This window comes from Microtus pennsylvanicus, chromosome 1 (assembly GCF_037038515.1).
Source record: "Microtus pennsylvanicus isolate mMicPen1 chromosome 1, mMicPen1.hap1, whole genome shotgun sequence".
NCBI classification, from domain to species: domain Eukaryota; kingdom Metazoa; phylum Chordata; class Mammalia; order Rodentia; family Cricetidae; genus Microtus; species Microtus pennsylvanicus.
Genome location: NC_134579.1, coordinates 217,365,856 through 217,380,424, shown reverse-complemented (window position 1 = coordinate 217,380,424; position 14,569 = coordinate 217,365,856). Strand labels below are relative to the sequence as shown.

At 43.9% G+C, this 14,569-nt stretch overlaps 1 protein-coding gene across 5 annotated transcripts in view; it reads left to right on the top strand.

The window, feature by feature from the left end:
* The first annotated feature begins 487 nt into the window (after nucleotides 1-487).
* Cep43 (centrosomal protein 43) overlaps nucleotides 488-14,569 on the top strand; it is a 29,518-nt gene continuing 15,436 nt past the window's right edge. For 2 of the 5 annotated variants that reach the window (XM_075951120.1, XM_075951122.1), the window contains exons 1-6: nucleotides 500-675; nucleotides 976-1,029; nucleotides 4,730-4,784; nucleotides 5,222-5,310; nucleotides 5,705-5,842; nucleotides 6,631-6,711. In XM_075951120.1, coding sequence (XP_075807235.1) covers nucleotides 574-675; nucleotides 976-1,029; nucleotides 4,730-4,784; nucleotides 5,222-5,310; nucleotides 5,705-5,842; nucleotides 6,631-6,711 — 519 coding nt within the window. In that variant the 5' untranslated portion in view covers nucleotides 500-573. Of the gene's footprint in view, nucleotides 676-975; nucleotides 1,030-4,729; nucleotides 4,785-5,221; nucleotides 5,311-5,704; nucleotides 5,843-6,630; nucleotides 6,712-9,195; nucleotides 9,256-14,569 lie in introns of all 5 variants that reach the window. The other 3 variants (XM_075951124.1, XM_075951110.1, XM_075951126.1) reach the window with 3 other exon arrangements.

Sequence of the window (14,569 nt, the reverse complement as noted above, 5' to 3'; positions counted from 1 at the left end):
ACAGAGACAAAAACAGAACACACACGCGCGCGCTACTCATTCTTGGGCGCAACCACCACCCGGGAGGTGGGGCGTCCCGGGCAGGCCCCGCCCCAGAGTTTACCCCGCCCACCAGGAGTCTTAGTCCCGCCCTGAGGCTTGTTTCTCTCCTCCCACCCAGAGCTCTTGCCTCTCTATCGCCCTCTAAGTTGGAGGTTTGGGCCGGTAGGTTCAGTCCCGGTGGACTCTTCCTCTCGCCGGAACCGGGAAATTAAATGCAATTTAATGACGTTCCTAATACAGTTCTGTTAAGAAGCCGCAGAGAACATCGGTAAATCCGGCCCCGCCCCGCCTCCGTGGTCCCGCCCACAAACGGCCCTGCACTCGGACGCCTCGCCTTCAATAGGCCCCGCCCCTCGCGTCGTGACACGCAGAGACCCCGCCTCCTACATCACGATGCCCGGAGGCCCCACCCACTTAGGTCTCCTCCCGGCGTGAGGGGCGGGGTCGCGACTGCGCGCTCGCTCGCCGGCAAGGGCGCGCGGCCGCCGTTGGCCGTTAGCACGGCTTGGGTGGTTGTCTTGGAGAACCAAGATGGCGGCGACGACGGCCGCGGTGGTGGCGGAGGAGGACACGGAGCTGCGGGACCTGCTGGTGCAGACGCTGGAGAACAGCGGCGTCCTGAACCGCATCAAGGTGCGGCGGGAGGGAGGCCGGGCTTCAGCCTGGCGGGGGCGGGGCAGGCTGGCCGACCGGGCCGCGCGGCTTGCCCGGGCGCGGGAGGCTGCTGGCGCGGGGCGGCTGGCGCGGGGCGCGCAGGCCGTGGGGCCTGGGCCCTAGACCGTGGGTCGGGGGCGTGGAGCGCCGAGCGGCCCGTGTCCTCCCCGCGCCGGTCCGGCGGCGGGCGCCCTCGCTCCTGGCCTTGTCATTTAGACGGTGGGGAAACTGACGTGAATAATTCTGTGTACGCGTGTGTTGTGTGTGTTTCTCTTCAAGGCTGAACTCAGAGCGGCTGTGTTTTTAGCACTGGAAGAACAAGAAAAAGTAGAGGTAAGAGGTTTCCCCCAGACCAGACCTTGATAGGACCGTACTTCCTAACGCCTAATTGCTAATAGATTCAAAGCTATTTTGAAATAGTTTTAATGACTGACTGGGGATAGAACGGCTAAGGATTTTACTTCTTTACCTCTGCTCCGTTTCTTTATCATTCTGCATGGGGCCTTAAAGTGCCGCGGTAATTCTGACAGGCCATAGCTAGATGCTCTGCTTGAAACCGTTTCAATGAGCTGCCAGTTAAAAATCTGACCATTCAATTACTTAAAAGCATCTCCGAACTTATCCTCAAAAAAAAAAAAAAATTAGTAAAACCTGTGTGTTTAAACGGGAGCATGACTTTTCTGTTTACCCCAAGTTTCAGCAACCGTCCTGAATCTCTTTAACTTCCTCAGCCTCTTGCTTGTCTGTCTCTGCATCATCTTTCCTGTTGATTCTTGACTAGTCTCCATCCCATTGTCCGCCCCTCAGAAGCCCATATTTCTTTGCTTTCTAGTTACACAGTGGTGATCATTTGAGCCAGCAAACATTTCCTACTGTTTCTGCTTAAGTGTTGTCAGAGAAAACTTGCTAACTCTGTGACCCCTCTGAAGCTGGAGTTGCGGGTACTAGGCCTCCCATCTGGTCACCTTCACTTTAGCTTCCTCATCTGTCCCTTTGCTCGTTCAGATGGCCTGTCTTTCCCTCTCAGAAAGAATGGACGTTACTAACTCTGTGCCCTGGTGCTGTGTCCTGAGTTTGTCAGTCCAGGGGAGGTCACCTGTGTCCGTGTGTCTGACCCCAGCTGCTGTCTTCATCTGTAGTCCAGGGGAGGTCACCTGTGTCCGTGTGTCTGACCCCAGCTGCTGTCTTCTGTCTGTAGTTCAGGGAGGTCACCTGTGTCCATGTGTCTGACCCCAGCTGCTGTCTTCATCTGTAGTCTAGGGGAGGTCACCTGTGTCCGTGTGTCTGACCCCAGCTGCTGTCTTCATCTGTAGTCCAGGGGAGGTCACCTGTGTCCGTGTGTCTGACCCCAGCTGCTGTTTTCTGTCTGTAGTCCAGGGGAGGTCACCTGTGTCCGTGTGTCTGACCCCAGCTGCTGTCTTCATCTGTAGTCCAGGGGAGGTCACCCGTGTCCGTGTGTCTGACCCCAGCTGCTGTCTTCATCTGTAGTCCAGGGGAGGTCACCTGTGTCCGTGTGTCTGACCCCAGCTGCTGTTTTCTGTCTGTAGTCCAGGGGAGGTCACCTGTGTCCGTGTGTCTGACCCCAGCTGCTGTCTTCATCTGTAGTCCAGGGAGGTCACCTGTGTCCGTGTGTCTGACCCCAGCTGCTGTCTTCATCTGTAGTCCAGGGGAGGTCACCTGTGTCCGTGTGTCTGACCCCAGCTGCTGTCTTCATCTGTAGTCCAGGGGAGGTCACCTGTGTCCGTGTGTCTGACCCCAGCTGCTGTCTTCATCTGTAGTCCAGGGGAGGTCACCTGTGTCCGTGTGTCTGACCCCAGCTGCTGTCTTCATCTGTAGTCCAGGGGAGGTCACCCGTGTCCGTGTGTCTGACCCCAGCTGTCATGTTTTAGGAGAAAAGGTTCTGTCTTTCTAAATTTAATTGGTCTGGTTTTGTCTTTCATGTATTCTCATCTGCTTAGTCACTATGTCTTTGCCATCTTTTCTCCTGGCTCTTTTGAGCATAAGAATGTTAAATTGCCCTTAAAATAGTTTTCTTTTACTCATTTTTTCCCCATTTCTTTAACCACCAAGTTTTGAAAGAATATATCTCATGATTTTTAAACACCATTAAAAATGTAAATATACTACCACTATACCTGAGAAATCGCTCTTGCTATAGTCAAAAAGACTCCTCCTGCCGTGTAAACTTTAGTTCTTTCCTGCTACCTGATCATTGCAGCGTCTGACATTAATTCCTCTTTTGTTTTTTTGAACTCTTGAATTTGGGATCCTTTTTTTATTCTGTTTTTCTTTTGCCCACTCTTCGGTTTCTTTAGCAAGATCTCTTCTCTCTGCAGCCCATTTCAGTGTTGATGTCCTGTCTCTTAGTCCTCCCGCAGCTCCCATGGTGACCTTGACACCACTAGTAACTTTCTTCTCCCCTCCTGAGCTGCAGACCTGTACTCCGGATTGCCTAGGATTGCCTAGGAGACTGACATTCCCCATTCTCCAGGCTCCTGGCAGTGTCTGAGGGACGGTATGCTCTGCCGCCTGCCTTCCTTGGGCTGAGTTAAGCTTTTCCAGAGTGGTCCTTCCTACTCTTCGCTCTGTGCCCCTCATCATTGCTCTCCAGTCTGTCTTCACTGTTGTAGAACATACCTGATTTTGTTTTTCCTTTTTCTTTGACCAGTTGAGTTCAGTAAGTGTCATGAATTCTCTAAACCATGGACTTGTGTGGTTTTTCTCCTGCTTTCATTTTAACGGGGTATAATTGTTCCTGTAAACTCACACTTTAAAATGTCAGATTTGATAAACATTTACAGGATGTGAACTGAATAGCCAAGACAGAGAATGGAACTACAATCCCTTAAACGTTATGTCTTTATCCGCTGCCTTCCTCAACCTCATAACCATGTTCAAAGCCACACTAATGGGACCATGTAGAACGACTTATGTACGTTTTTGTCTGGGATCTTTTATTCAGCATAATGCAGTAGTGTATTTATTACCCCATTTAATACTGATTCAGGAATTGTAGGTCATTCCATTAGTCACTGAGTGGATACTCATAATTTGTGTAGCCTTCTACCCTTTGACACCATCTTCGGGTTCTATTTTTTGCTTGTAGATGCGGCTGCTGTGAACGGTCATGTCCAGGTCTTTGCTGGGGTCTGGGTTATCTTGAGAAATACCCAAGAATAGAGTGATTAGCCACATGCTGAGGAGAATGTTAACCTAAAAAACAACCCTCTAAACTGTTTGCCAAAGTATTGGTGCCCTTTTTTCTCCATCAGCAAGATATGAGGCTCCTTAAGGAAGCCCATCATGTCTACATTAGCCTTGCTCTGAACAGTCACCACAGGCTCGCTTAATTTGTAAGAAATGTTTTTACTACATTTGTCAGATCTGTAATAAAAGAAAAAAAAACTAAGTTGGCCTATGACCACAAAGTCATCTCATTTACTACTGATTAATTTGGATTTACAAATGTATATGTTGCAAGTGGTAGATATATAAGATGATACATTTTAAATTTATCATATTGAAATATAGAGTTAAAGTTATACCACAGAAATATTTGTAGACAAACTATTTCAAAAGCAGTTATGTTGAAGGCTGGCGATATAGTCAAGGGTAGAGTACTTGCCTGTCTTGTACCAGGTCTTGAATCTAATCTCCAGCAATATGAAAAATGGTTTAAAAGCTTGGAAATAACTGTCTGCATGTACGGTTTGGTTTTATCAACTCGAAAAGTTATTAAATAGCATAAAGCAAGTATTACCATAAGTACAGTTGTAAAATGGATCTCCTAAACCATGATTTCTGTGAATGGCAATGTATAGATTCTTTATATTGTTGCCAGAATAACTAAGTACAGCTGTTGGCACTCAGCCTGGCCTCCTCTCCACTCTCGAGGGTGGACTTTCCACTTCTCGTTTGCTTACTAGCTAATAGGAAACTTTTGCTATGGGGAAAAGAGAGCTTCAATGTATGCTTTTTAGTTATTTTAGGGTAAACATAGAACACTTAAAATATTTCTTTTATTTTTTAACAGAACAAAACTCCTTTGGTCAATGAGAGCTTGAAAAAGTTTTTAAATACAAAAGACGGTAAGATGTTATTGTTATGTGTGTTTACCTGCCTCTGAGTTTTAAAATTCTGCCGATATTTGGAAGAAAAATAGTCTCCCTCTGTGACCCATGCTAGCCTCTAACCATCAGTGACCTTCCTGCCCGAAGTTGAGTTTTCATATATATATACCACCATGAATATATACCACTTAGTATATAGAAAGTGAAACACTGAAATCTACTTTTTAAATATTACATTGCCTTAAAGTTACAAATTGATGATCCTAAATGGGAGAAAGAAAAACAAAACAAAACTGGGAAGATCAGGATTTTTGTACTTCAGTGAATTATTCCGAGAAGAAATGTGTGTCTGTAGAGAACTTAGAAACTTCATCCTTCCCGGGGAATGCTTCAGGTCACAGAGAAGATGGAGTCCTTCAGACTTTGTTCACGAGTCTTTCTCTTGGTCTCCACAGGTCGTTTAGTGGCTAGTCTCGTGGCAGAATTTCTTCAGTTTTTTAACCTTGACTTCACCTTGGCTGTTTTCCATCCTGAAACTAGCACAGTAAGAAAAGTGATTTTACATCTATCCTGTGAAATCTCTGCGGAGGGAATACTAAGTTGAAAGTCAGTGAGTCTCACACTTCATGGTTGCTTACATTTAGGTTATTTGTTTGTTTGTTAGATTGTTTTATTGTTTTTCTAGAAGCCATCTGAGTTGCTTTGTGTAACTTGAAGCTGATAAGTAAGAAAGGAATGCTCCTGTAGGTTGATTCTAAGATGTCATCCAACAGCTGTCAGGAGAGGCCTTAGACACGGCTGCTCTACAAAACGGCCAGACTTCATTTGCTGCACAGCCTCTTTGAATTTAGAGATGTCTTTAAGTTCCTAAAATGCTCCCTTTCCCACCTGACTGCTTCCGCTATATTTTCTGCACCTGAATCTTACTTCTTTTCTAGCTTCAAGGTCTTGAAGGTCGGGAGAACTTAGCCCGAGATTTAGGAATCATTGAAGCAGAAGGTACCGTGGGTGGACCCTTATTATTAGAAGTGATTAGACGCTGCCAACAGAAAGAGAAAGGACCTACCAGTGGGGAAGTAAGTACCTGTACTGCCCTTTCCCTAAGTCATGAAGATTAGTCCATGCATGATAAATTGATGTTTGCATGAAAAGAAGCTGTTCTTTAAAACAAAACATAATGGGCTGAGATGGTATATATATAGTTTAATGAACATTATAATATGCAGATACAATTGTGTGCCTGTTTTGGCTGTTGGTCCTCAAAATGTTACATTCAGGGGCCCGACTAGAAACAAATCATCACTCCTCACTGACCAGCTGTTGGCCTTGGCCATGTTACATTGCCTCTCGGTGGCCTCGTTTATAAAATGAGGCAATGGGATAGTAAAGATGGCATTCAACATGGAAAGCATTGCCCTGAGAGTTGTTAATTTATTGTTAATTCCTGTGGAAGACTGGTCTGCCATTGGTCAGGTTACTCATGTCACCAGCCCTGGGTAGGGGTTCATGAGTAATTGGATTGTTTTTGGCTGACATAAAATGAAACAGGGATGCTAATCTAAGCAGGGAAGGAAAAATGGACCTTTGAGGATCCCAGCCATTGTTAGTTGAGAAAGAAGGGGATGGGCCTTCAGAAGTGATGAAAAGATGGACTGGGCACCCATCCTGCAGATCGGGTGGCTAAGGGAAATACTTTGCAGGTAATTTGAATCTGGGTGCTAAATGTATATTCTAATTAGAAGAAAGTTCGTCAAGGTGTTTGTGAAGAAATGTCAACATAGTGTTCTTAAATGCTAAAATAATATTGCGGTATCATTGGCATAATCACGTTTTATTTTCAATTCAAACTGATTTTTTTTTTTAGGGTGCATTGGATCTGTCCGATGGACATCCTCCTTCAAAGTCACCTGAAGGAAAAACAAGTGTCAACTCCACCCCAAGTAAGGTGAGTCTATGCTGGACAGAGAAGCAGGCAGGCGCTGTGGCAGACACCTAGGGCTCTGCTCATTCTTCTTACCTATTACCTATAAATTTTCTTTTGTAACAAGTCATTTAAAGTTTCTTAAAGGTAATTCCCTCTTTTGATTACGTACTTTTTAAAAGTTACTTCTTTTGTGTCATTGGTAATATTTTGCGCTTTGTATATTAGAGAACATTGATTCTTGGAATATTTTTATATTGCATTAGTAAAAAGACTTTCCGTACTTTGCATAAACTCTGAGCTGGAGAGCATGAGGTTCCAGAATATAAAAGGCTGTAGTTGAGTTTTGCAGGCTTTTAGATGACCAGATTTGGAATCATGGTAGTACTTAAATATTAAAGAACTATTTTTGGCAAGATTTATAGGAAAGTGTACTATGGTTGTGTGTATGTGTGTGTGTGTGCACGCGCATGTATCATGCACGCATGGTATTAAACATAAGACCTGATTTCAGGAACGCTACATGAAGAAGAAAAACATTGAGTTGAACATTTGAATATGTTTAGTAGTAGAAGATTGAATGAAAAAGTGATGGTGTCCCATGACTGGTTAGAGGACATCCTGATTGGTTCTAGTTTGTCCTGTGAAATAATGGGGTTGGGTCCTATCTTAGTCTATCCAAACGGCTGTCATAAAACACTCCTGACTGCTTATGAACAGCAGGACTGAGTTCTCACAGAGGGAGGCAGGGGCAGCTGTGGTGTCCGGTGTGGGCCCAGTTCCTGGTACCTTCTGGATCCTTGTGTAGTGGGAAGGGAGGAGAGCGCAGTAAAGTCCTTAAGCCCATGCACGGTGCTCCTTCTTTTGACTTAATTACTCTCCAAGGGCCCCACTTAGTACAGTCATTACCTTAGGGACTGGGATTTCAACATAATCAGGATTTTTGGGAGGGTGGGTCGGCTAGTGCTGCAGTTCATCAGAGTTCAGCATTGCACTCTGTGACTCTTCCATCGGGATAGAAAGACGGCATCGAGTCCATCCAAACACAAGACTTCATGTGGTTTCAGGGTGGAACATGAATTTATAGATAAAACGTGTATCTTAAATCAGGTGACCTTTGGAGCATGTGACTATACTGCTGAGTACTTTGTTGCTAAGTGTCTAGGCAGAGAACACTGCTATTTGTGACTTGTTCTTTGATGATTTGTTCCTTTTTAAGCTTTGAAAGCCAAAGAAATTTGATGTTTCTAGCGAGCAGGGTTATTCTGCTAGTGTGGCTCTCTGAGATGGCCAGGCCTTTTCAGATGAGGAGAATTTAAAACATTTTTCTTCTCTTGATGCTAATGGAAGGCTGTAGCCCTGATGACAGAGCAGGCCATGAGTACATTTGACAGATTCCGTCAGATGATGAGGGAAATGCCTGTGGAAAAATGTATTCCATGAAAATGTCTGATGTTAGAAAAAACACATAGGGTCTGCAGGGATGACTCAGTGGTTAAGAGCACTGGCTGCTCTTCAGAGGACCCAGGTTCAATTCTCAGCACCCAAAGGCAGCTCACAGCTGTCTATAATATAACTCCAGTTCCCTGGGATCTGACACCCTCACACCAATGCACATAAAATAAAATAAAATTATTAAAAAAGAAAACAAACCAGTATTATTAATATACTTATCAATACTTGAGGCATTGAGCTGCTTGGAAAATTCACTTCCTCATAGATTATTTTTAGCAGTGGTACTGACATTCCATGTAAGGTATATCCTCAAGAGAAACCATAATAAAATCTGTTACTGCATGCTCTATTCTAGCATTGTGATGATGACACTGAGTGTTTCAGTCTTAAGAAATGTTGCTGTGAATTCTTAGAGAAGAACAGTCTCATAGGCTAGTGTGTAATGGCCTGTGTCTCCTGGGCTTGGGGTATTACATGTCTGCCACCTTTCATTTCAGTGTAGTCCCGTGTCACGAGCTGGGGTTGGAGTAGCCCCTTGTGAAATACCTGAGATCCTTGCTAGCTGGTGGGGCCTGGGATCTGTTTACAGTACATCCTCGCTTTGTCACTTTGTCAGTTCCATTATATACCTACGTTCTCCAGCTCTCCTTGTTGAGTCCTCATCCACTCTGTGAGCCAGCAGGGTGAAAGTGCAAGTGTGAGGGACACTAGCAAGTTGTAGCTAAGGATTAGACTCAGCGTTTAGGAACCAGCTTTGTGTGCTCCCGAGGAAGGTCAAGTCAAGCTAGACAAGCCCTCTGCAAGCTGCTTGGGATTCCAGGCCAGTGTGCAAGGGAATTGAGTGCAGTGTGGAAGGAGACAGGCTGCACATACGGAAGGAAGCTGACCTGTTGGAAACATGCCTTCAAAAGCAGCCGGCTTTGGAGAGGAATGTGTTAGCTTGTCCATTTACAGATACTGTCTAATAGGAATCTTTATTAGTTTGCTAATGAGTTAGTTTATTTTTAAAGATTTATATTTTATGGTAAAATGTCATTTTATTCTCATGCTCAGATACCAAGGTATAAAGGACAAGGTAAGAAGAAGACAAGCGGGCAGAAGTCTGGTGACAAGGTAACATGCATGAGAGCAGAAGAGAAAAGCAGCCTGTGCGTAGACGGGCCTCCTGCTAGCCTGGGTTCTAAGCTTTCTTTTTAAACGTTACTGTCATGTTAACAGATGTGAGACCAGACCTAGTCGCACAGGCCTGTCTGAGCTCCTTGAGAGGGTGAAGGAGGACTGCACTTGAAGGCCAGCCCAGGCAATTGAGTGTGATCGTGTCTAAACCATCAGTGAATAGGCTGGGGACATAGTCGAGTGGTGGAGCACTGGACTAGCGTGCACTGAGGCCGGGTTGTCCTCAGCAATGAAAACAAGAGACAAGGTGCACAAGTGTGTGGGAAAGCACACTGCGCAAAACCAAAACAATCTCAGTTTCAGCTAGCTGAAAAGCGTGTATTGGAATGAGGCACAGTGATTTAATTTTCGTTCTCAGAGGTCCATCCATCCTGTGAGGAGTCTGATGCACAGACATTGTCCTAAGTTAAAACTTCTAAAAGAAAGCCCTTTTTATAAGATTTTCTCTGTTAACTGGCTTTTTAGTTGTAGTGATTCCAAAGGCAAAACTCTTTCTTCTATTAATTGTTCTTCATGCATTGTTCAATGAAAAGATGTTCCATTGTCCAGTAAGTACTTTTGGAACGTTTGCATAGTGAAAGTGACTGTTTGAACTCACAGTCTAACTGGAGAGGCGGGATACCTTGAGACTGTCTAAGGATATTAACTTTGCTTTGTGTTTTTAAGATTCATTGAATTGGCTTTTTTGAATATTTAAGTTCCACGCATGTTTTACAGTACTGAGTTTTTATAACCTTAGTAATTCTTAGGTCTTTAACTTAAAACATTTTGAGTAAATTAGTGTATAAAACCAGTGCATACTGAGAGACGTGGTTTCCCTCTGTGTCGTGTGACATAGCCTTGGTGGGGCCAGACTTTAGCCTTCAAGTGCTTTCTAACTTGAGGGGAACTGAGAGTCTAGTGGGCTTGTTTCGTTATTGTGCTTCTTGAGTCCAGAATGTCTCTTCAGTCACTTGGAAATCCCTTTTCCCTTTTCTTCTCTGACCTTATTTCTGAACTGCTTTTGTAATCAGTATGGATCTCAGCATTGCCTTTTCCAGCCTTAGATAGGTAATCCTTTCACTCCCTTCCTCTGCCTTTTTGCTTTGCCCTCTGCATGCAGTAAGTTTTCAATTTCCAGAACATTCTTAATAGCTTAATCAGGATACCTAGTTGCATGTAGTGGTTGGGGTTATGCCCACCAAAATGCCAGTGGCGGGTGAGTGCCATTTCCCAAATCATATGCAACTGCAGAAACCTCATCCATGCTTTAAGAGGTGCAAAGTGTGCATGCAAGTGTGTGATTCAGGAGTCGAGCTAAAGCAAGAAAGCCTAGGGAACTGTTTTCCACAGCTCTGGAACTGTGAGGCAGGCTGTGGGCAGCTGTTCATTCAGAGGCTCAAAGCCCTTGTTAATACTGGGAGTACACTTCTGAATTATCCGTATGTAATCGCAGTGTGACCATGTACTTCTGTAATCTCAGCCCTCTGGAGACAGAAGCATGGCCATTAGGGCTACAGTACTGAGTCCTGTCTCAAGAAATAAAGAGCAGATATTTAAATATATGTGTGCTTGTGTACATGCATGTGTAAGTATAGCTGATGCGTGTAAGGTCGTCAAGTAAGAACTTCGGTAAAAAGGTTTTGTTTTTGTTTTAAACAATAGAATGGATAGATTCAGAATACAGAGAGTAAAAATTAAATGAGGAATTCTTTAATGAATTAGATTTTTTTACATGTAAGAATATTATGTGTATTTGTGTAGTTGAACATGTACCACAGTACACATGAAGTCAGAGAACAACTTGATTGGGCCCTTCTTCCATCATATGGGTCCTGGGAGCAGGCTAGGGGCAGGTGCTTGCTTGCTGAGACAGCTTACTGGCCAAAAAAGACCGAGCCTTAAAGCCATCTACTCACAGTTTCAAAGCAGTGCCTGTGATTATATCTTTGTATGTAGTAATAAGGGCGGCGGCGGGGCTGCGTCCCCAAACACCCCAGCTGCCTGCCTGGCTAGCTTTACCCGAAATAATTACACAGACACTGTATTCTTTTAAACACCGCTTGGCCCATTCTCTTCTAGGCTAATTCTCACATATTAATTTAGCCCATTTCTTATCATCTGTGTAGCGCCCCTAGGTGCGCTTACCGGGAAGATTCCAGCCTCTGTCCATCCTGGGTCGGAGCTTCATAGTGTGCGTCTGCCTGGGAGCTGGGCATGGCGTCTCTCTCTGAAGCGTCTGCTCCCGAGCGGAGAGCTGTCGAGTCTGACCTCACTTCCTCTTCCTCCCGGCATTCTGTTCTGTTTACTCCTCCCACCTAAGGGTGGGCCTATCAAATGGGCCTAGCAGTTTCTTTATTGCTTAACCAATGAAATCAACAGATTGATATATGACACTCCCCCATCATTTGTATTATCATTTTGTTTGACAAACAGTATGTCAGTCGTCTGAGAAATTAATATTAGGAAACCCTACTCCTAAGACTGGTTGGACAACATAAACTGGACCCAGTGTAGGCTGTTGCGGGAGAAGGAAACTCATTTAAATGGGAAGGGAGGAGAGGGGTTGAATATGTTCAAAATACATTATATGAAATTCTCAAAAGAATTAATAAAAATGGTTCTTAATATAATAAATGTAAAAAACTAGAACAGCTAGGTGTAGTGATGTGTGCCTGTTTCTTAGCACTTGAAAGTAAAGGTAGGAGGATTGATAGTTCAGAGTCAGTCTAGGCTTATGTGGTGAGTTTCAGGTCAGCTTGAACTATAGAGTGAGACTCTGTCTCAGAGACTCAGCGGGAAGTAATAATAGCAGACTTGGCAGAAGCTCTGCTTGCTGGATCTTTACCATTTGACTAGAAAAGCAAACCAAGATGGTTTTGTTTACTCTCTGACCACACTGGGGTGGGGTAGAACTTTAAGGCCTCAGGTTTTCTGTGCAGCCCCTTTCCTGCTGAAGCACCTCCAGTTCTAGGATGCAGTGCTTTGTATCGTGCACTAATGTTGTATGAGAAGCTGTCCTCACGAGTTTCCAGTGTAATGCAGATGGAGGCACTTTTGCTTTCAAATCTTAATAATAGATTTCAGAAGTAGTTTGTTCCTTTTCAGAATTCTTGAATAAATTCAACTTTATGTTGACTTTGAACATTGGTCACAATCACATTGTGTATGTCTTTCAGGCTAGGTTTGTTTGTGTCTGGCTACCCCCTCAGGATTTTCTATACTGAGTGTGACTCTTTCTCCTCATTCATTCCCCAACATGATGCTGGGTGAATGGTAGATAGATTGTTGGAAACTGGCACTGAACTTGACCTCTTCACACTGGTCCTCCTATGAGTCTGAGCTGCTAGGGACGAGAGGGCTGAGGGAACAAGGTTGAGACACCTCTGCAGGGGCCAGCCTTTCTGTCTTGTAGCTCCAGAAGGCCATGGTTCTGCTGAGTGTAAGACTTAGATAGCTCCTGGTGGGAAGAATGTTTCTCTAGGAAGACTGGAGTGTTGTTGACTGTTTTACTCTTTTGACTTTTTTGGGGACCCACCACCCACCTTCCAAAGAAGTCATACATGGAGTCTTATTGCTTGTTATAAATGCCTGTCCTTAGCTTGGCTTATTTCTAACCGACTTTTCTGAAATTATCCCATCGATCTTTTGCCTCTGGGCCTTTTCCTTTTCTTACTTCTGTAACCTGACTGTCGCTCTTACTCTGTGACCGGCTGGCTGGCCCCTTCTTTTGTGTTCCTTGATCTCTCTTGTGCTTTCTCCTTCTATTTATTCTCTCTGCCTCCCAACCCCGCCTAGCCTATCCTTTCTCCTCCCTCAGTATTGGCTGTTCAGCTCTTTATTAGACCACCAGGTGTTTTAGACAGGCAAACTAACACTGCTTCACAGAGTTGGACAAATGCAACAGAAAAGACTGCAGCACATCTTTGTATCATTAAATCTTCCACAGCATAAACAAATGTAAGACATCTTAAAATAATATTCTGTAACACTGGAGGTATTTAAAGATTTAAAGATTTCACTGTGGGCTTCTAGAGTTCTACAGTCTTTAGGGGAACAAATTAAACCTTATAAGTACAGTGCCCATTTTAATAGTAATAATTTTTTTTCAATACTTTGTTAGTAAATATTAGAAGTCCTAAAAGTAAACTTCCTAAGTCAGTCATGAATCCAAAGCTGCCTTTGGCAGAGTGGAGGAGGTGGCAGAGGGTGAGAGAGGCCAGGTGTGGAAAGGGAATATTGCAGATAAATATTTGAGGTGTTTGCAAAGCTGGGACAGTTTGTCTCCTTAGCAACAGTGCGCATTAAGCTTTCATTTTGGAAACATAAATTACATTATCCTTTTCCCCTCAGTACTGAGAATTGAGGCCTTTGTGCTGGCCAAGTCCTCTTACCTTAGAGCCACACCTAAGCCCTTTTTTAGGTTCCTAAATACATTGTAACAAGGGCTGGAAAGATGGCTCAGTGGTTAAGAGCACTGCTGCTCTTCCAAAGGTCCTGAGTTCACTTCCCAGCAACCACATGGTAGCCCACAACCATCTGTAATGAGATCTGGTGCCCTCTTCTGGTCTGCAGGTATGCATGCAGGCAGAATACTGTATACTTAATAAATATATGAAAAAAAAGACATTGTAGCAATAATTCTATTTTTGGCTACTAGACAGTATTTTCCATTGTGAAACCTTTCTCTGAATTTAATTTTCTATTACTTTTTAAAATTAAGTTTTTAAATGATTGAATTTTTGATTATGTGTTTTACTGGAAAAATTAATCTATACTAAATTTTGAAAAACTTTTATCATAATTTACCATACAGCTCCATGGAAGGGAATGGCTGATGCAGTGCTGTTCAGTAAGTCTTTGCATTTTTATAAAATGACGAAGGCTAAGTGTCGTATGATAGACGTCTGTGACTTTCCTCAGCTTCTGTACCAGAGTATATGCTGGGAGCTTGAAACATGGCACCTGTTCCCCAGTCTTCAGGCAGGGCAGAAGGAAAGGCATCTCTCTTGGCTTCTGTTGGTGTTAGGCAAGCCTGGGAGATGGTCTTTCCCATATTCCTCTGGCAGTCTGCTCTGTATCTGTCGACGCCCTCCTGGGTGGTGTAGGAGTTGATTTTGAGCACCATTGCAGAGCTTTGAAAGTTTTTAGCTTCATAGATACAACTGTATGTTTAGAATAAAATAAATATTCTGTTATTTTAAAAATACATTATATCATACCATAATGTCCTCCATGAAACGTATAGAACTGGACCTTGCATCACTAGTAA